The sequence below is a fragment of the Ylistrum balloti genome, unplaced genomic scaffold (genome assembly GCF_031769215.1).
Source record: "Ylistrum balloti isolate Yb309-2 unplaced genomic scaffold, AGI_CSIRO_Ybal_v1 Utg370452, whole genome shotgun sequence".
In the NCBI taxonomy this organism is placed as follows: Eukaryota; Metazoa; Mollusca; class Bivalvia; order Pectinida; family Pectinidae; genus Ylistrum; species Ylistrum balloti.
Window position 1 is genome coordinate 1,562,544 of NW_026782300.1, and position 21,589 is coordinate 1,584,132.

At 33.8% G+C, this 21,589-nt stretch overlaps 1 protein-coding gene across 1 annotated transcript; it reads right to left on the reverse strand.

Moving 5' to 3' along the window:
* Positions 1-2,080: 2,080 nt before the first annotated feature.
* Positions 2,081-20,713, reverse strand: LOC132555073 (endoplasmic reticulum aminopeptidase 1-like). The gene is made up of 19 exons (XM_060219413.1): positions 20,677-20,713; positions 19,467-20,133; positions 17,347-17,626; positions 15,873-15,993; positions 15,434-15,588; positions 14,223-14,336; positions 12,824-12,958; positions 12,376-12,504; positions 11,838-12,004; positions 11,501-11,589; positions 10,321-10,469; positions 9,590-9,645; positions 8,436-8,583; positions 8,121-8,194; positions 7,034-7,138; positions 6,241-6,408; positions 3,737-3,877; positions 3,291-3,372; positions 2,081-2,242 (listed from the first exon to the last, which is right to left on the reverse strand). The coding sequence occupies exons 1-19, from the start codon at positions 20,711-20,713 to the stop codon at positions 2,081-2,083; spliced, it is 2,979 nt and encodes a 992-aa protein (XP_060075396.1).
* Between the last annotated feature and the right edge of the window lie 876 nt (positions 20,714-21,589).

Here is a 21,589-nt window from a genome sequence, read left to right on the forward strand (position 1 = left end):
CATATTCAAATAAATTGTGAATAATATGGAACAAAATGATTGCACATTTAGCCCCAAGGAAAATGGCACAGATTTTAAGCTCGGTACAACACAAAATCTAGTTACATACATGTCAGCCTTAGAGTATCAGTTTAAATATATACACTGTGATATCTTCCTATAATGACATTCAAGTGATAAACTTCTTTTCTTATGTCAATATTTTTATTAAAACTAAGATAAATAAATGACATATGTAGTACTTTGTAAATTTGTAAACAGATCTGATGACAATACATATCTTTATCATATATATCCTTGTATACCATGTATTTCTACACAGGATCATATTCAAACAAAATATCAATCTTTATAAACACACAACAAGTATTATGCTATAAACATCAACAATACAATAATAATGTGGCCCCAAAAAGTGACAAGGTTTTTTTTTAACAATAAAACATCAGGAACGTAACATGTATTTCTGAAAAATATCTCTTCAATTTATAATTATATCATCAATGATATGGATATTGAGCCATACTTTTTGTATATTATTTATAGTTTTAAATTGTCTCACCACTTTCATATTCATATCACAAAATATTCTTTATACATTTTAATGCAGGTATTTAAACAACTTCAGCAACATATTTTGACAATATCAAACGAATCTCATCCTTTTTTTTTGTTTTTTTTTTTGTTTTGTTTTTCAAAGACATAATCAAGTTATTAATCACAAAATGAAACACATATATCAATTTTGTTTCACAGCATACCTTAAAATCCTGACCAGAGTAAGGATTGTTTTCAAATTTAAATGTACATGGATGTACTTTAATTACTTCTTCAGTTAGTATTACATTATTCAGAAAAACTCCATTTGTTTTTCATCGATGAGATCAACAATCCTTGTACAATGTGTAAATGAATTTAGTTTTTTTTAATTTAGATAAAATCTACATTAACGCACACATTACCTTAATTAACATCTAAATCCACACACAGATTTAGGGCACAGATACAGATTGGGACTGAGGCTGGACTGCAGAATATTTGGCACTTGCATTTTGAGGGGTCAAGCCATACCTATCCAAGACTTATTTGCTGCATATCATTAGTTTTCAGAATTTCATCATGAAAAGTATAGTCGATGAACTCACATATTTCTGGGAGCATTGTACTATAAAGTATTGGAGAAATGGATAGCATTCTAATTCAAAATAATTGATTTATGCTTGAAAGGAAATTCCAAAACTGTGCATTCTTAACTTTACTTAATCCGATCCAACATCCTGTACAAGTGCGTATAATGGAACAGATCACCTGAACTGTTTCAACTGGGTTATGTGAATGCAGTTAAATATAAAATATCCCAGCTGTGGTAATATGTATGAAATGCTGACTTTATATAAATAGTGATGAAGAGATTAACATTAAGCTAAACCCAAAACACTTAAGAAAACATGACTGTATGAACCATCAGTAGTTAAAGATAAGAAATAGGAAGATGTATAAACAAGTTATTAAAAAACTGATGTAAAAATATGATAAAGTCTAATATCTATATAAAAAAGAAGGTATTCTTGTTTCGTATCTAAATGCTTCAGATATTCTGAAAAAATTTCTATAACGTTGACATATCATTTCATCTATCTATACATCAGATCAGTAAAAGAGGAACAGTGGACAAGAGCCTACTGTACTTGTAAACATTTGTGTACATATTTCACTATACTTTTATAGTAGAGATTCTCCAAACAATATTTAACCATCCACGACCACTGAATAAAAGTGTATTTAAAAACAGGAAATATACAATTTACACTAAAATATAACTTTAATTTCTTGTTTTTTTGGGGTTTTTTTCTGACACCAAATAAGCCAAGAATATTTTATTTTGGCTGAGATGTTCATCATTATCAAAGAGTAACACTTGAACATTTTTGAGGGAATACTAGTATAGTTTTTTTTTTTTTAATTTTATCTTTCTGCAATTTTTTGACAATATCCCTATAGCACAATTTTCCTGTAGAAGATTTTAGAAATAAATCAGTAATGATGTTAAATAAAATTTGTTCCTCTCTCCATTAAACATTTATCTATTGTCAGGTAGAATATTTTTGGAATTATGCAGCCAGTTGGTAACAATGTCTTCATTGTTTTCTAGCCAACCAATATTCATCTGGATGTTCTCTAGACTTGAGGCTACAGACATGCTGACGGATGAAGAATCATGGGCTTTGAAGAATGCTGACACCTACAGATATAAAATACACAGTAAGTAAACATGAAAGATTGTCAGTAGCTATTCAAGGTAATCAATATCGGGTACATAATCAAACCAACAACAAAAATCATATCTTTTTGTTGGGCTCGAACTAAAAGAAAATACATGTTGATTGTTACTTAATTTTATTGATATATTCAATTCATGAGATCCACCAGTACTAGTATTTAAAATCCACCAGTATTGAACATGAAATCCACCAGTATTGAAATGAAATCCACCAGTATTGAACATGAAATCCACCAGTATTGAACATGAAATCCACCAGTATTGAACATGAAATCCACCAGTATTGAACATGAAATCCACCAGTATTGGACATGAAATCCACCAGTATTGGACATGAAATCCACCAGTATTGAACATGAAATCCACCAGTATTGAACTTGAAATCCACCAGTATTGAACATGAAATCCACTGGTATTGAAATTCTTGTTAATTGTTATCTATTCATTATTGCAAGGACATATGAATTCATGGGTAAAAAGTATTTACTAAATTAACAAAAATAAAATCATATTACATTTTTACAGCTTTACAAACATTGTTTTTATGAAGATGGCAAAATACACAATGGTTATATTCTCAAACTTCATTTTTTTTTACATAAAAGAGATTGAGCTTCATTGGTGGATGAGCTACGGCAGTGACGGTGTAGATTATTATTATCTATGCCAAGTTTTACACCAGGAAGGCATATTGGATAAGCAAAGAACTCTTTCTCCAAATATTTCTCTCATTTTCTGTTTCAAGCCATCAATTAAAATACAGGTAGAACCAATTGCATCCAATTAGGAATGCTATTATTGCAATGTCTGTGTCAATAGCATCAATGAATTGTAGATACATACAATCCATTTCACAAAAAATACTGAAAGTCTTGAGAAAGAGAGGAGCAGAAAGCAATTGACTGACACTAACATATTGGATAGAATCCAATCAGCCAAAACCTCAAAGATTTGTAAAATGTATGTAATATATAAAAATAGAATTAAACATTTGGAAATCAATTCATACCTCTTCATAATCATACTCAGTTGAAAAAGATGAGGTGGTGCTCTTCACTAGGGAGGGCAGGATAAATGAAGAACTTCCAAACCTAGACCACATAAAAACGAAAGTAGTTTTACAGCCGAATCCATTAAAATACATTTGAATTATGACTTATCAGTTATTTTTCATTTGCAAATATCAACACAGAAAAAACCCTGTTGATATACTAAACATTATCCATATATGTATTTATCTTTAGTGATCAAGGCAATAATCTGCCAAAAAACTTAACTATGAATACCCTTTAAGCTCAAAAAGAGACACAGCACAATGCAGGCTCATTTATGAAAGACACTCCAAGTTTATTTTTAGAATAGGTTTATTTTAGAGGTTGACTTGTTTTTTTTTTTTAGTTTTTAGAATATTGTAATAATGTAGGGAAACATGAAATTTTTTTCATTTATTCTCACCATTTCACAAAGTTTTTCCAGTTTCGCTGTACGAATCTCCAGGCCAGAATTTGTCCATTGGTATTAATGGACACGACACTCACTACTGTAGTCAGATCTTGGTGACGGATATTTACTCCTTTAGCAGCTTCTTCTAAAAGCCTGATAACCCACATTCCATTGTACAATGTCAGAATCATAGGCGAAAACAAAATCAGTTTTTAAGTTGTGATCACATAGTTTACAATAGAAAGGCCATTACTATATGTTAGCTTGAATTTGCAATCATACCAGGAATATGTTATAATCAATAAATTTTATCAGAGTGAAAATAGTTTGATATGTTAAAAAAATAACCAATAATCTTAAGCATTCAAATAAAAACATTTCCCAAATTTTTTTTTTCCATGTAATTTTTTAACTTAACTGGTCTTAAATACCAAATACAGTGTGATATAAGTGAAGCTGCCACCACTATAGAACACTACTAGAAGACCAATGTCCTTGGTCATTCTCTAACGCTAAAATAACATAAAAAATATTTAACATCAGAATAAATAACATAATCTGACATCATTTTAACATCAAAAATCATAACAATATTTTGATGTTAAGATTTAACAAAGAACCATAACACTATTTTTTCCTTAAAATCAAAGTTGAAAAAAAAATTTAAATATCAACATTAAAATGATGTTAAAATAACAAAATATTGTCTGTGTATCACGCTCCCTGAAGTGATATCACACCCCCTAGAAAGTGATATCTCACCCCCTAGAAAGTGATATCACACCCCCTAGAAAATTATATCTCACCCCCTAGAAAGTGATATCACACCCCCTTGAAAGTGATAAAGTGATATCACACCCCCTAGAAAGTGATATCACACCCCCTAGAAAGTGATATCACACCCCCTAGAAAGTGATATCACACCCCCTAGAAAGTGATATCTCACCCCCTAGAAAGTGATATCACACCCCCTAGAAAGTGATATCTCACCCCCTAGAAAGTGATATCACACCCCCTAGAAAGTGATATCTCACCCCCTCGCAAATTTTTATTTTTGTTGCTTCTGTTTATTGCTGTCTGATTTGAACATAAATATTGTTGGCCTGGAAGAAATGCTTTTTATTTTTCTTACGAAAAATATTTCAGAACCCCGATGAAATTTCTGTATGGTGCCGTTTCCAGAATGGTTTTACTTCTTAATGATACATCTGCACGATACACGGGTGAAGATAAACAGGTAAGTATGGATATCAATGAGTATCGGTAAATTGTGAATCATTGTTGTTATAATGTTGATTAAATGATTTATTAAAAAAGATTTTTGTATTTGTGTGGTTTGTTTATAAAGACAGAAGAATTGGTAGAACCGATGGATGCTACCTAAATAAATGCTATAAGTTCCATGTTGATACGTCTTATAGTTTTTGTGTTATGCTCCAGACAAAATTTAATGATGAAAAATAACAAAGGGCAATAACTCCTAAATTGTGTAAAGGGAGTGATGGTTCTTGTGCACTGCACTTTTCCTTGTTGAGATCTATCTACCTATGAAGTTTTATGTTGATACCTCTAACAGTATTTGTGATATCCTCTGGACAAAAGTATGATGGACTGACGGCCAAACAGATGAACAAACCAACGTACAGACAAAGTTGCGACTATATGCTCTCCTTTCGGGGTTTAAAAATGATGAGAAAAAAAAAACTATTATATGGTCATTTTGATATCATATCGCTAATTGGCCCTTGAGTCCTGATCTCAGCCCTCTGGCTGATATCATAACTCTTGGGCTGATAAGGGATATAGGACATCAAATCTCTAACTATAATCTTGATATTATTATTTTGTTTGTCAAGTTTTCACCCATTATTAATTTATTTTGATAATGAAGGGCTTTCTCACCTCCATCACTAATGGCATATCTATAGCTATACATATATTAATGATACAAACTGATACACTCTGTAGGCTGTTAAAACCATTTGTTTTCCCTTCATTCTACTCTGCTTCCTTTCTGATCTTAATTCAACTATCTTAAAAAGAATTTCCCCCTCTTTACAGAGTTTTTTTTTAATGGTTTTACAGTATTAAATGGTTCAATCAAAAGAACTTCAAGCAATATATAATATGAAATATTATCATAAACTTCATCTCATTTTTCCACAAATGATAATATGTTAGCACAATATTTTGGTTCTACAAAGGAGCCGCGATAGCTAAGTCTGTAGACTGTAACCTCTGGTGAAGATCTGAGTTGTGTGGTTTGATGCTCCCTCCCTATGGCTGTTTGTGTTTCTCAGGAGAGAAACAGACTGGTTTGTGATAATGTGGTTGTGTCCTCGGGAAAGACACTCTCTGGATGACATATGCTGGACCTCTCACATGCTGTTCAGAGAAGTAGCCACCAGCTACTACATGGAGATGCCAGCTCAAATTGACCTTGGCTTTTCATGGGGCTATAAACATAACAGACAAAATCATTTCAAAAAACACTTAAACAAAAACTAGAACTATACCTTGCCAGGTGGTTGGTGTCTTGTGTGCGACAAAGTGTGATCAACAGTTTGTGTTTCTCAGATGGCACCTGAGCGTTGAGATACTTTTTCCAGATAAAATCCCATTCAGGTAGACCACCGTACTGCACCCCGGCTCGGTAGATCACACTCTTCAAGTTAACGTTCACCCTGCATCACAACACTTAAAGTATTATTCCAGCTACATCATCACATACACAGAAAGGACAGATTTACATAAAGCAAGATCCCCATAACTGCCTCATACCAAATACTGGTCAAATTCCATCAGTGTTACCATGGTGATCACTGGAAAAATATGTAGCAACTATAAATCCTATTTTCGCGATTCCCACATCACAAAAAGCTCATGGTAATCAACTTTTCACAAAACAGACTGGGTTTTAAATACATATTTGTTTATTATTAATATTCTTTAAATTTAACTTTAACAAATTTGTTTTCATCATAAACTGAAATGCAAATGAATCACAAATGAAAGATAGTTTACAACGTTCAAAATTAACTTACCTAACTATTTAGTATGTTTTGTTATATTGTTAATAAAATTATTGATCCTATTTTCGTCTTTGGGTTATTTTTGATGACAGATAGGCCAAGTTATCATTCCTTATGACGAAAAATCCAAGATGGCGGACACACGTACATCTCGTGAACAGGGGGGGGGGGGTTGCCCGCAAATAAGCCCACTCCCCTCTTTTGACAGTCTTTTTTGAACTGGGTGTGGGGGCTTATTTCGGTAAAATACAGTAAGATATACAGTTAATTGACTCACTTTCCTTCACGGTACATCCAGTTCTCAAACAAGTTTCTGCCATATTCAATTGTTGGTTTATGTCCGAAGGCTAATGCTTGGTTAATTAGAACTGACCGCAGAAATCTGGTAATATGTGTAAAGAGAAAAAAAGGCAAAGTCATGTGTTCATTAGAAATACGTACTCATCTTCCTGTTAGACAAACTGTTGAAAATCATTAAGAATTTGTTATTAATGTATCAGAGAAAAGAATATATGATAAAGATTTTGTGACTATCTGGTAATCAAGTTGATAGAGGTTTTTTGCATACCAAGAAAGGTGTATGGGGTACTGTACTTTGTATACTGTATAGATTTTTAAATCTCACAGGGCTAATATTTGGGTGTTTGTCCAATTTTGTGCTAGTTCACAGGGATTATATTTCTCGTATCCATGTATACATGCACTTAACATAGATTTCCATATATTTTGATTCTCTGTCAATAAATGTTTGCTGGGTATGTAATTTCGTGACATTTTTTGAAAACTTAGCAAAATTAAATAGCACACAAATATTACCAAATATACAGTATTACAGTTGAGCTCTGAGAACCCATACAGTACTCTTAATTGTACCCAAAATCAGGTGGTGGGCTATCATAGAACAATAAAACAATTGTTGGTACTGTAGTAATGTAAATTAGTGGGCTTTTTACCAGGCAGGGACTTATTTCTAAATAAATTTGGAAAATTGATTTCATTTAGTCATGCAATGCATGATAACATTTTTTTTGCATGATGCCAAGTAAATGTACAAATAAATTGGTTAATAAGAAACAAAGGCAGTGTGTCTTCACTTATATACATCAGAGGTGAGGAACGTCTTGGTTGATTAAGAGACAGGGTTACAATCTTTTGTGTTTTAATTACGTAATTATTCTTAATGGAGTTGGCATGTGAGTGGTGAATGTCATGATCAATGCTTTGACAATGATGTTAGATACCTGGTATGACATTTATTACCACTTATTTTTAAATTTCTTATTTTTCCCTTACATACCAGTAATTGCACATTGCCATATATAAAAAGTCATCAACAAAAAGACAGCACACTAAATTGTCCTTACTTGTCCAGTTGTAGTCCAGTGTCCTGCCAGCCAAGCCTTGACAGCGAGTGGGACATCAAATTTACAGTGTATTTCTACAATATAACAAACAGACTGAAGTATTCCTAATTTTCATTTCATATATCTAACTTACACCACTCACTTTTAATCTCAACCAAACAAAATAAACATCCATCATGTATTTTTCCACACGATACACACATCTATACATGATGTTTGATCTTTGTATTTACCACAAAATATTAAGCACCAGAATGTTTTTAGTCAGAACAACAATAATGAAGTTTAAATATGATGATACAATCAACTGCAAACCTGAAGCTTGTCATAAACAGCTTTGCTTCGGAGACGTTCTCCAATGTAATTCAGACAATCAAGTGCCACACTCCAAGGGAGATAATCCTCTTCTTTTACCAGGTATTTTGTCATATCTAATGCAAGAGCTTGTGATACTTTCTTAGCTCTGAAATGCAATCATTCAAAAGCTGTAATGCATATTTCAATAACAGAATTAATCAATCCAGTGAGCAAATATCATAACAGAATTGATAAACATTATTGTCCATACTATTTGAGGATGAAGTAAATATTGATAATGTAAATAATGACAACATTCTTGGAGTATCGATAAATAACTTTCTCCACTGGGACCATCAATTTGTCAATATCTGTAAAAAATATATCTCAATTTTTTCAGATGAAAAATTAGAGACCATTTATAAGTCATTCATCTAGTGTGATGTTTTATAATTGGTTTATTAACCCACACATGGGTTATTGCTCCACTGTCTGGGGCAACAGTGCCAAAAAGGATATTACAAAACTAGAAGAGAGCAGCAAGAATTATTTTAAACTGTGATTTCCCTAACCTGCCTGCAATTAGTTGCCTTTTTGTAATTAAATTTTATACAACCAAGCTATCTAAATGTACAAAGTCCTTAATAATTTAACTCCACAAAGGTTGAATTTTTGTACTTAATTTGTTTGATGTTCAAAGTAGATATACAAGATCTTCCTCTTCACATCTTTTTTACTTGCCATTTCCCAAAATATTTTTAGAAACTCTTTCAATTACCAGGGAGCTCTTACATGGAATCTTTTATCAAATGATGTGTGAAATTCTACTTCTCTTTTAGCTTTTAAGAAAAAAATCTGTAAAGACATTTTATACGGAATGATATCTCCCTATCCCTGTTGCTATATTTTACTTCGTTGTGATAAGTATTTAGTAATTTTATTTGTAAATATTGTATATTATCTTTCTGACCATATGTAAGACTAGCATTTTGCTCATTATAAGAATAAATGAAGCCAATTATTATTATCATTATTATTTTGGCAGCCTGATGGCATCAATCAAAATCACTTACTGTTGTATCAAAAACAGTTTTCAAAATACACTCTATAACATTTAACATAATCATATGAAATACCAATTTTTATTCATATATCATCATAATAGGCATTACCTTGCCAAGTAGCATACATCATCTATTAAACCAGCTCTGTCGGCAGCAGAAAACACCTGAAAACATGACAACCAAGATTATATCAAGCATGAATGATGTGGTGTAGGAGTATTCAGGAAAATAACAAGAAAGTCAAGAGAGAATCGAAAGACATATTCCTGTCATCTCTTCCTCATTTAGACCAGAAATAAGTTAAACCATCTGATCTCTCACAATTCAAGAAATTACAAAATAAACACAGGTGAATACATAGGTAGCACTTTTCCATACAAATTTAGAATCACAAACTATCAGTAGAACCAAACAAATAATTTAACTGCATGATAAAGCCGTTTCGTTAATCTAGGATTCATAATTGATGCTAAAGGTCAAAATTCTGCAACCTTTCGTTAATCTAGGATTCATAATTGATGCTAAAGGTCAAAATTCTGCAACCTTTCGTTAATCTAGGATTCATAATTGATGCTAAAGGTCAAAATTCTGCAACCTAACAAGCAAATGAGGAAAACAAAGTTTATAATTTAAATCAATCCATTCTAGATGGGGAGGTGCGCTAGCCCCATAACATTGTTTATAAAGAAGAAATTTATCAAAACAAAGTAGTATGTACAATCATTTTGACTCTAGTTTAGAATATCTTGTTCGAGAATCCAAATTTATGTTGCAAATCAATGGTGATTTAGTGTTTTGTAATGAGAGATCTTAAGAAGATTTTACTCTTCATAACATACTGTGTGGTTATCAGTGAGTTGTTTTATGAGAGCACGCCAGTTTCTCTCCTCATAGTTGACACGGTAGTACCCGAACATCCCATAATTTCCTTTCATCCATTTCACTTGATCATGATCTGCCTGGAACTTAACTGCAAATGAAATCAACACTTCATTATTATAATAAACATTGTATATAAAGCTAAAGTAGGTCTACTCATTACTTCTAACATGACCATCAATTCCTTATAAAGCTGTTGCAGTAAAACCTGTAGTGTAGATGATGTAAAGCTTGAAATTAAATTGACTCTGATCTTAACCAATAAGCTGGGAATTTTCAGGGGTAAAAGTTTTCTATTAACTACTGAATCATACTTAAACAAATTGAAATTTCAAGATCTGGATGTAAAAGAATATGCAGTACACAGGTATCACATCAGTCATAGATTAAGATTTTGCAATCATGTTAATGTACCATAAAATAGCAAAAATATCCATGTGAAACTTATCAACTATACCGTAAAAGTAATTACTAATGACAATAGCTGGTGTTTCTATAGCTGTACACACAAATGAAATCTGACACTAGTGAAGTTTGGATACACCTGTCCTGGGTGAGAGAAAATTGTATTCGCTCTGAAGCTGTACACATCCAAACTACATGTCTACTTGGACTGTTTCGGGTACCCAGGTACCCATGAAAACACAAACTATTTTGGTCTTGAGCTTGCCATCACGTCAAACATCCAAAAGCTATACAGATATTGAGGTATTTCCAGTTGTTTAAGAAGGGTATCAAACGAATTGTGAACAATGAATTGTTAATTCATCAAATATGTCATGTACCTTTATTGTGTAATCTATTGTGTGGTTCTGGTCGTATACCAAAGCATATACACTACACAATAAACCCTGAATACTGGGACAAATTGAGTGATGAGATAAAGATGGCTGACATTAAAGTATATACCAAGTAACAGCTAGCAGTGCTAGGATGATTTGAAAGGTTTCATTCACTAAACTTCCACAAATCAGTATTTTTTACTACTTTTGAATTCTGAACTCTAGCGGACCCTCAAATTACAGGTTATCAAGTACCAGCTTAGTTACAAAGGTCGGGTACCTGGTGCTGAAATTCTATAACTGCGAGAGCCCTATATTGTACCAATCTCTACAAGGTAAACAACAAACTTGTACTGACCTCCAGAGTCTGGATGTATGGTGATAAGTTGATTGGAGATACTACTCGATTTTGCTACTGCATACCTGAATGGTATATTCCACTTGTAACTGTCAAAAGATACAAATGTCTTTTTAATATCGCACTTTCGATTGTAATTTTATTTTACATTAGTTTATCTACATTCAATTAATTTTTTCATTACTTTTTTTCCGACCACAGATAAATGGTTTCTATAGATCTGTAAAATTCTGATTATTTTCTGTACGTTCTTAATCACCTAAGTAATTCTCAACTCTAAGTACCAAAATCATTTATGTACATGTACATTGAGCAAATTTTAAATATATGTGTTTACTTGAAAGGACTTGGGTATTTTTCATTTGCCTTCACATCTGAGTCAATAAGGAATCGCTCTTGTGTAACCTGTACAAACTCTCCTGTATGGTTCATTGTGATGACAGGGTAACCCATTTGCTGGGTCCAGGTGTCCATTGTTGTTGAGACATTAATCTGAGTGAAGCCCTGGAAATATTGAATTCATGTGAAAAGGAACAGGTTCATTTCAGCCATTAAGAAAACAAAAACTTTCAAATTTAATTTTCTTCAAAATCCATTTTATCTCAACTTTTATACAGAAAATCCCAAGAGCAAGTGAGAACACAAATGTAGAAATTACTGGATATCACGATTCACAAAATTCATGGCATTTTTCTGTCATGTGAAATGCCTCTCAGTTTTCACATGTCTGGTAAATGTTGAAAGATTAGATTATTCTACATGTATTGGTTATGAAGTACTCCTTACCAATATGCTAACTTTAAGTTAAGACATACAAACAGGTGAAAAGCTAATACCTGGGTCACATGTCATGGTTCTGTAGATTTTTTACTTACAGTGAGGATATCCCATAAGTCTTCTGTTCTTGCATTGCCATATTTATATGTATTGAGGTATTTCTTAATTCCATCCTGAAATTTTTCCTGTCCCATAAAGTCACTTAGCATACGAATTAAGGAGGCTCCCTAAATTAAGAAAAGAAACATTTTAACATTAAAAGTTATGAACAAAATGTACAGATTAAAGATGTCCTCTAAAGAAAGACTATCAACATTTATTTCAACATTAGAAGAAAGCCTCGACATTTGGTAGTAGTATGAAACTTACAGTATATTACTTTCTGCTAGGGGGTCGTGGCAAAGTCATTGGAACAAACTGGATAATAGAACTGAAGAACAGTGAAAAGAAGTTTTGTCTGAAAGGTGATAACAATAAGTCTATACCTGTTAGTTGTACCCTAAAAAGTTGGTATGAGATGGGTACTCCAACACGACAGGATGTTACCTTGCTGTAGGAGATGGCGTCAAAGAGTTCATCAATCTGAGCAGGATCCTTAACATCCACTGTAATGGGGTGTGAGCTCTGGACGCAGTCCCTAGACATCGCTCTCATCAGGTCACTCAGTACAAACTGTTCCATCTTAAACCACATAAGTTTTATGTGTATCAATCAGTTTGAGTATGGTACATGTTGGGAAATGTGTACATAATTCTTTCAAGTTTGATTGGATATTGTTATCAGTGTCAATTCAAATTAAGGAATGGCCAAAAACAGTATAATTGAAAAATGGCAAGGAAACAAATGTGAGGGTGGCTATTCACCTGAATGGACAACCAAAAATAGTATCATTGAAAAATGGCATGGTCACAAGTTTAAGGGTGTCTATTTACTTAAAGGCACAGCCAACAAGAGACCCAATGGGCCTGCATAGCTTACCTGGTATTCCATGTTCATCAAAAGTCGGATCAATGTTATCACAAATATATTGACATACACCATTGGCATTGAGACTGGGCACATCCAATAAATTTTAATCAATTTCCACAATAAACAGCTTCTAATAATCAACTCTAAATAGCCACAATTATGATCTGAATTATAGGTAAATGCTATTTCTTTTCTTTCTCAAAGTTTGTTGTGCTTTGACCTCGAAACACCTTTCCACTAAATATCCTAATTCTCAGACATTTGGTTTATTTGATGGAAGTTTTTTACAGGTTTCATCAAATCTAATCCCTGTGACCTTGAATAAGGGTCAAGGTCATTTATTTTCACAAACTTTGTTGGGCTTTATCATAGAAACCTATCATTGAAAACACCATGCTTCTGCACCTTTTAATTAGTCAGAAGAAGTGGTTTAAAGGTTTTGACAAATTCGACCCCCTGTGACCTTGAGTATAGTTCAAGGTCATTTCTTTTCACAAACTTTGTCAGGCTTCCAGCAATCCATCAGCCAAATACCAAAACATTTCGACTGTTGGTTAATGAGAAGAAGTTGTTTGAGTGGAAAAGATGATGCCAGATAGCCTGACGGATGGCAGACGCCACAGCATGGTTTAAACCCACTTGGCGCTTTAGGCCATGTGAGCTAAAAACTGAATAAGTGAGAAACATCAAGGCTCCTATTGTAACGTAATCACATCAGAGAAGGCAACTTCAGTTATTTTCTCATTGACTGTTTTAAATAGTTTCATAATACACTACTGAAAGAAATGTTGGAAGAATCTATATGAATGTCTTCTATAAAACCACCTAATATCTGTAGCAGGACTATTTGTCCTATGTGTAGCCAATCATGACAGTATGAAGTATGATGCCTGCACCATTGACTTATTATTAATCACATATTAATGAATATGATAGTATCAAAATAAAAGACAGATTGTATCAAAAAAGGACCTACCATTGAGAAGGAAGGGTCAGTTTTGTTGGCACCTAAATACTCAACAAAGGATGCAAAACCTTCATTCAACCAAAGGTCATTCCACCACTTCAAGGTCACCAGATTTCCAAACCACTGTCAAATACCAAAAACAAAAAGCTGCATAATGAAAGAATTATTATGTAAGTGAAAAATTTGAGCATTCAGGTATATCATTTATATACCAAATTCCATTATTAACTCCAAACAGACTTGGGAGGCTTGTTAATCTCTAAAACAAGATGCCTCATTCAGCTATTCAGTCATTTAACTAAGATTTTCAAATATATCACAAATTATTTCTGAAATAATTTTTCTATTGAGTCCTGGCCTTGTGGTCAAATAGAAGTCAGATTCACTATTCATAAAATTTGCTTCAAACCAAACTTGACAATATCCTTGTATGGAAGAAGGATTTTAAGAACTTAAATTTCCCCTTTCTCAGATGTCAGACTCCTGGTTGACACAAAATAAGGTTCCTTTCAACTATGTAAACTTTAGATCTTTTTCCACTATTTGGCCCCACCCCCAGAGAGCTGAGACCCACCATTTATACAGATTTTATTCTCCTTCACCAAGGTATACTTCAGACATAAGGACAAAATCCTGATATTTCTACTGAAGAAAGAGCATTTTCAAAAATTTGCTCTATTTCTCTATCGAGCCATGCCCCTTCTACTCAAGGAAACAGAGACCTGATGTTTATACAAAATTGATTTTCCTTCATAAAAGAATGCTTCAGATCAAATTTGGGCAAACCCAATTATCACTTTCCACATGTTCCACTATTTTGCTTTTTGGACCCACCCTTCCCATTCAAGGGAGTCAAGATCTGCCATTTATACAGAACTGATTTCCCTCATTCCAAGCATGTTTCAGACCAAATTGGAACAGAATTCTGATATATCTACAGAAGAAGATGGATTTAAAACAATTTTATTCCCCCTATTGGGTCACCCCTCGAGAACTATTGCTTATACAAAATTGATTTCCTTTCTCCCAAGAATGATTCAGAGCAAATTTGGCAAGATCCATTTAATCCTACAGGAGAAGGTAGGGGTTTAAAGAACCCTTTTCCTCAAGGATGCTTCATACCTGTTGACCTAAAAACACTGGTATTTTATAAGAATTAATTCAAAACTAAAACAAATGTCATGTAAACAATGAGGAAGACATCATGAATGGATGTTTACCTGATGAGCTAATTCATGGGCGATCACTATGGCTACATACTGTCGATCACGAGCAGATGACACTTCTGGATCATAAAGAATGGTTGTCAGACGATAGGTGATCAAACCCCAATTTTCCATAGCACCTGCTGCAAAGTCAGGAATGGCCACAAGATCTGTTCCAATGATGAAAAATCATTCTTTAAATCCTTATACAACAAAGAGAAGATCTGGTCTTAACATACTACACCATTCTAAACCTTTTTTAAGTAAGCAATCAAATTGCTGCACACTTTTGTGCATTGTTAGCAAATGCTGCACATTAGTTTAATCAATCATATCCTATTGCCTGTGTCACATAAGACAACTAAACACGACAAATAATGTTGGATTATCAAATGCCTCCCATTCTAAAGAGGCAGTGTTAATTGTATCTGGCTAAGCATACACCCATACCTACCCTGTTTAGGCAGTGGATACTTGATACCAAACAACTTGTTGTAGAAGTTGAGGACTTTAATGGCTGTGTCAAGAGCAAAATGTGCTTGGTTAATCTGGTGGGGTGGAGCATACACACTCACCTTTATGGAAGAAAAAAATAACATCAGTCATCAATCTAATTAGTATTTTGAAGTAAAATCACATTAAAGGCTAATATCTCAGGTTGTATGTTATAAACTAAGAGTGAATTATTTCAAAACAAACCCAGATTTTTATCAACCTGATATTCAATTTTTTCAGTAACAGTAAACAAAAGCATTTAATGAAGGGTGACTGAAAAAAATGTCAAAAAATGATTTTATAGCATTTAAAACAACAGAAATTCAAAATGACACCATAGAGTGTAAATCAAGTACATGTAGTGTTAACTAAAAAAACCATTGCTCCATGGATTATTGTTAGTAGAAATATACAATGTGGTCTATCTTAAAACATTTTTAATTTTAAATCTAATGGTGAAGTATCCTGACAACTATTCTACAGGGGTATTTTCCCAAAATGCAAAATTTCTGGCTGTTCTGTACCTTTCAAGAACTTCATCTTATGACTTTTAAAACTACTGTTAGCATCAAAATATCTCTCCTATGGTCAGTGTGGACAGGTGAAATTGTGAGGAATACTCAAAGCCGAAAAATCTATTTATAGTGCATCAGGAAATCCAGAACTGAAAGGTCACTGGATCACAGATTTTAATAGATCATTAGGTAAATACACAAGTGTAAATGTGGTTCAATACAATTTCTGCTTTAGTTACCATGTTTTCTCTTCATTGGGCTTATTTTCTGTTGATTTTGTAATTTACACAAATGTTTCATCCTGTTCTGCTTATAACAACATAAACCTGTGATGATGCAATCAAGGTCATGCAATTTGTAATTGATCTGACTAGTTTTATAAAGAATTTCTGCAAGTTAACTGTCATATCATTATCTAAATGGTAAATTGAAGTGAATGATTTCCATAGGAACATAAGTAAATGATTTTGTAGTTGTCTTCAAAAGCATCCTATGAAATCCTTACTTGTGCAGAATAATCATAAGACCACAGGATACAAGAATATTTTGAGAATCTCTGTATAACAATTATAATCTGTGCCTTTGATATACTTTGGCTTCATTTACTTAAAAGATATGTTCTGCAGAACTAGGAACTGTCTAACATATGAATTCCCTTGCTCCTATACAGACTAGAATCTGATGTGGTGTAGATTGTGATGTTATGACACTATGGGATAGACATAAACTGTTGACAGGTTCTAAACAAAGGACATTATTTCAGAATGCATGGTGGACAAAATAGACATCAGTTACACTATAGGCCACATATACCAGGCATTAAAATCACATAGACACAAAGCCGGTTTCACAATAATGAAATATGATAGAAACTTGCTCAAGCTGTACTCTTTATGTCATGCTTATATCAGTACACACCTTTGTACCCTGTTCTGTGGTTCCATTCACTTTATCATAGTCACACACAATGAAAGCCACAAGATAAGTACTCATAGCTACACTCTGCTGAAACTTGTCTACAATGAGCCCATTTGACTTATTGTATGGAGTTGACGTAAGGCGTGGCATGTTGGACAGTGAAATCTGATTCCTGTCACGAACAATGGACATTGTGAATTTAGCCTTCATGTCTGGTTCATCAAAACAAGGAAATGCCTCTCTTGCACCTGTCGATTCAAACTGAGTTGTCCCAAGATACCTAGTAAAATAATATTGAGCATTTCATCAAAAACAAATTCACGTAAATTTCTTCTTCATTGTTCTCTGATAAAGTTTGTATTTGGACTCTGATATCTGAGTCTAGGACTCATGATTTTGTTGTGGGACACTCTAATTTTGAGAACCGTTCTTGTTATATCTCTTTCTTAAGGGACCAGTAAAAATTTTGAAAACAGTGTTCCAGTCCCACTTGAAAAAATCCTTTTAAAATTACTGTACACTGTATCATTAAGTGCTGGCCAACTACATGTTGGCAGTAATGTAACTCTACATAGGAAAAACAAGATATATCTCTTCTGTGTGAGAACACTGATTTGTTATGGAAGTTGAAGTAAAAGCCTCCTCAGCCTTACTAGAAACAATGATCATACAGGTAGCTTACAATTACATATATACATTTTGTTAACCCCAAAAAACTGAAGGAAAAGAAATATGGACACTCAAGAACAAATAAAGAACAGAATACTGCAAAAGAAAAAAACAGTTGTAGAAATCATTTTTCGGAGAGTAAGATTAAATTTGAAAATATCGATCATGTACAATGTACTTAAATTTTCATTTCATAATCATAATTTCATTTGATGTGGAGAAAAACAAGTAAACATTATCTTGAAGAGATTTACAAACAAGAGGCCCATGGGCCTTAATGGTCATCTGACTAAAAAAACTTGCAGCAGGGAAAAGAGTTATCTTTTCTACTTTGAATGAAATCTTACTAAGAAGCTGTCTTCCATGATGCAGATGGTAGTTTTGGTGATAACTGTAACAAGTGTTACCTTTTTTTTTTTACAGTAAAGTTGGAGCTCAATCCAACTGGTGAAACTTCAAAAGAAGTTTGAAACAGGTTTTACACAGGAAAACCATGATTGCACGATCATATTACAAATTGGCCTCCCTGGCTGCTGTATCAAAGTTTCAACAAGGTCAAAAATTAACAACACTTTGTTGGCTACTTTTCCTTAACATTCCCACGAATTTGTAGCTCAATGGCACCAGTGGAACTGGAGAAGAAGTTTAAAATATGTTTTTTCAAGATGGCAGCCATCTTGGATTTCTGACATATCCCAAAAATAACAACACTTGCTCAGGATCATTTCAGACAAGTTTGAGCTCAATGCCACGGGTGAAACTTGAGAAGAAGTTTGAAATAGGTGTTGCACAGGAAAACTATGATTGCGCAATCATGTTACAAATTGGCCTCCCTGGCTGCCGTATCAAATTTTTTTGACAAGATTGCACCGCAGAGGACAGCAGACAAAGCATGATGACTATAGGTCATCATGACCCTTTGAGTCAGATGACCTAATAATTCTGTTTGCACACAAATAGGATAGATACATGTCTTCGTAAAAAATTGAAGAAATAACAACAAAGTGAGCAGGGGCTTATATAGATACAACATCCATCCCCTATTTTATATACAAGCTTTTTATTTCCAAAGTGGTCCGAAATCTTATCAGGTGTAGACCTTGATGGTAGGATATTGTATGGGGTGACTGTAAACCAAATCTGTTCAGTGGTTTGAGAGATATCTTTCTTGTACACAGGCCTCTTATTTCCAAAGTGGTCAAGGGTTACTTTTGACCTTTAACCTTGACCAATGACCAACAAATTCTAATCAGGTACTATACTGTATGATGTGAATAAGAACTTGAACTGTTTAGGGTTCCTGAGATATCTTGCATACCAGATATCACAGACTCATTCTTACCATCCACTCATACATGGACACACATATTGATTACTATACATACACTAGTACCCTACTTACCTTAGTCTATATGCAAATTAAACAAAAACCTACCATGTACCAAACTTACTTTACTTTTCCTTCTGGAGTTTTGTAGCTACTAAGATAGAATCCAGATAGTTTTTTCATCAGTGTGCCATCAAATTCCAAAGTCACTGTAACTCTTGTCTCCTCCATCAGTGTTTCAGCCATCTGGAGAACATACATTTGAAGTTCTTCACACTTCAATTGCATTTTCACATCACACTTACGCAGAATGCCCCCATCTTTGCGTTGAACCTGCACTGTGACATTTGTGATTGTCAAATCTTTCACATGGAAAATTATCATCTCAGTCTTTTTCAAGACCACTGCCTTGATCTTGACACTGCCTTTGAACGTTTTTCTTTCTGGGATGAAATCTGGATGAATCATTACATCATATTCCATGGGGATGACAGACCTGGGCAGTCTTATCTGCTGCCAAGGAAACACTTCTCCATCGGTCGCTAAGTACTTTGTCTCATTGGGTTTAGGGGACACCTGTGTTTGGTCTGTTGTTGGTGCAACTTGGGGCTGGAAACAGGGCTGCGGAGGCTGGGATCCAGGCCTGGCAAATGCTGCAATGATCGTGATGACTAGGATGAAAACGCCAATGCCGACAACAATTGCTGTAGCACGACCTTTACCCAAGACAAGCTGTCGACATTTTTGTTTCACAGATGGCTCATATACAGATTTCCTGTGGAGACTGTCACCTGCAACACATTATATAATAGTTTAACATGTAATTCAGCCTCATCTTCTGTCACAATGAATTCTGAAAGAACTACTCACAAGTAATTGAGGTGGTTGGATGGGTGACCCTGTATTTTTATGTGTGAAGCATTCTGAATATGAACTAAAACCATTTGTCTACTTTGCAGAAAGGTGAGAGCAAGCTATCCATTTTACCATTCATGATCTGCCATTCTTTAAAAAGATGATGTGTAGTAAATGCAATCAACTGTCATTCGTTTCTTTCCTTTTTTCTAGTTTTAGGGGGTAAAGATATTGGCAACCAATATTTCTCAATGGCTCTTTCATACGACATTTCCATGAAAACACTGTTTTATGGTGTTTTTTTTTTCTTTTTTTTAATTAAGTGATTTGCTTGAGTGCAGTAATTAATTGGGTATTTTATTTACAAGTAATACATTAGAAAGAAACACATGTTCAGTTGAGACAAACATGGCAAACAATATGTATTTAGTATAAACCATAAAAGCTTTCAATCTGTCATGCAGTGATATGATACCGACCTGGGAGAAATGAGACATCTTCCACGTCGTCAGACATCTTAGGTGTTAATGACCCTCGATAAGTTTGCAGTAAAATAGACAGCTCGACAGAATTTCCGTTTAAATCTTTCACAAAATGGACATTTAAATGTTATCAAAGGAACCAATCAATCACATTGGAAGTATATTCACCGACACCAAGCCTATGTACGTATCTGGGTTTTTAATGTATGTGTTTACATCTGCATACTCTACTTCCGGCACACACGGTGCATTCGTTTCAAGTAATCCATTTCATACAAATATTACAATTAATAATATATGTTAAATGTTATCATATTTTCTATGAATTATCGTAAAAATAATTTGATTCATCATAAATTGCCATGATAGTCAAAGAACCCATTAAATTATAGATTATAGAGTGATATATATCGAAATTCCGGATCAAAGGCAAAGCGTAGTTTACATTTATGATAGCCTAAAAAATCCTCCAGGCGGCGCTAAAAGGCGGGCAGCTCAAAACTCAAAACAACAGATTGATGTAAGCCTTGTAGATAATTTGTACATAAATCTTGGTGAAGTGTAATTGATTGAGCGAACTACTCGACTTTAAATTATGCATTCCACACGATTATCATAATCGGACAGTTGTTGTATATGTTGCGATATCCGCCAACTTGTTAGCTTTCAGCTGCACGATCACAAGACAATGCAAGTTGACAGGTCATGCAGTTATACTTTAGGGTAGTTCGTTTGTTTTTATATCATTCACGACATTCAATCAATGGAGTTTTTTTTTATTATTAAGCCAATATCATAATTTACTATTTAATGATTCTATTTCTGAACAACATGTCTGTTCACCAACTGGTACTTGAACACCAGCAAAATTGGCGGAGGGGGCAAGTCGTTTCGGTACTTTAAGAATAAT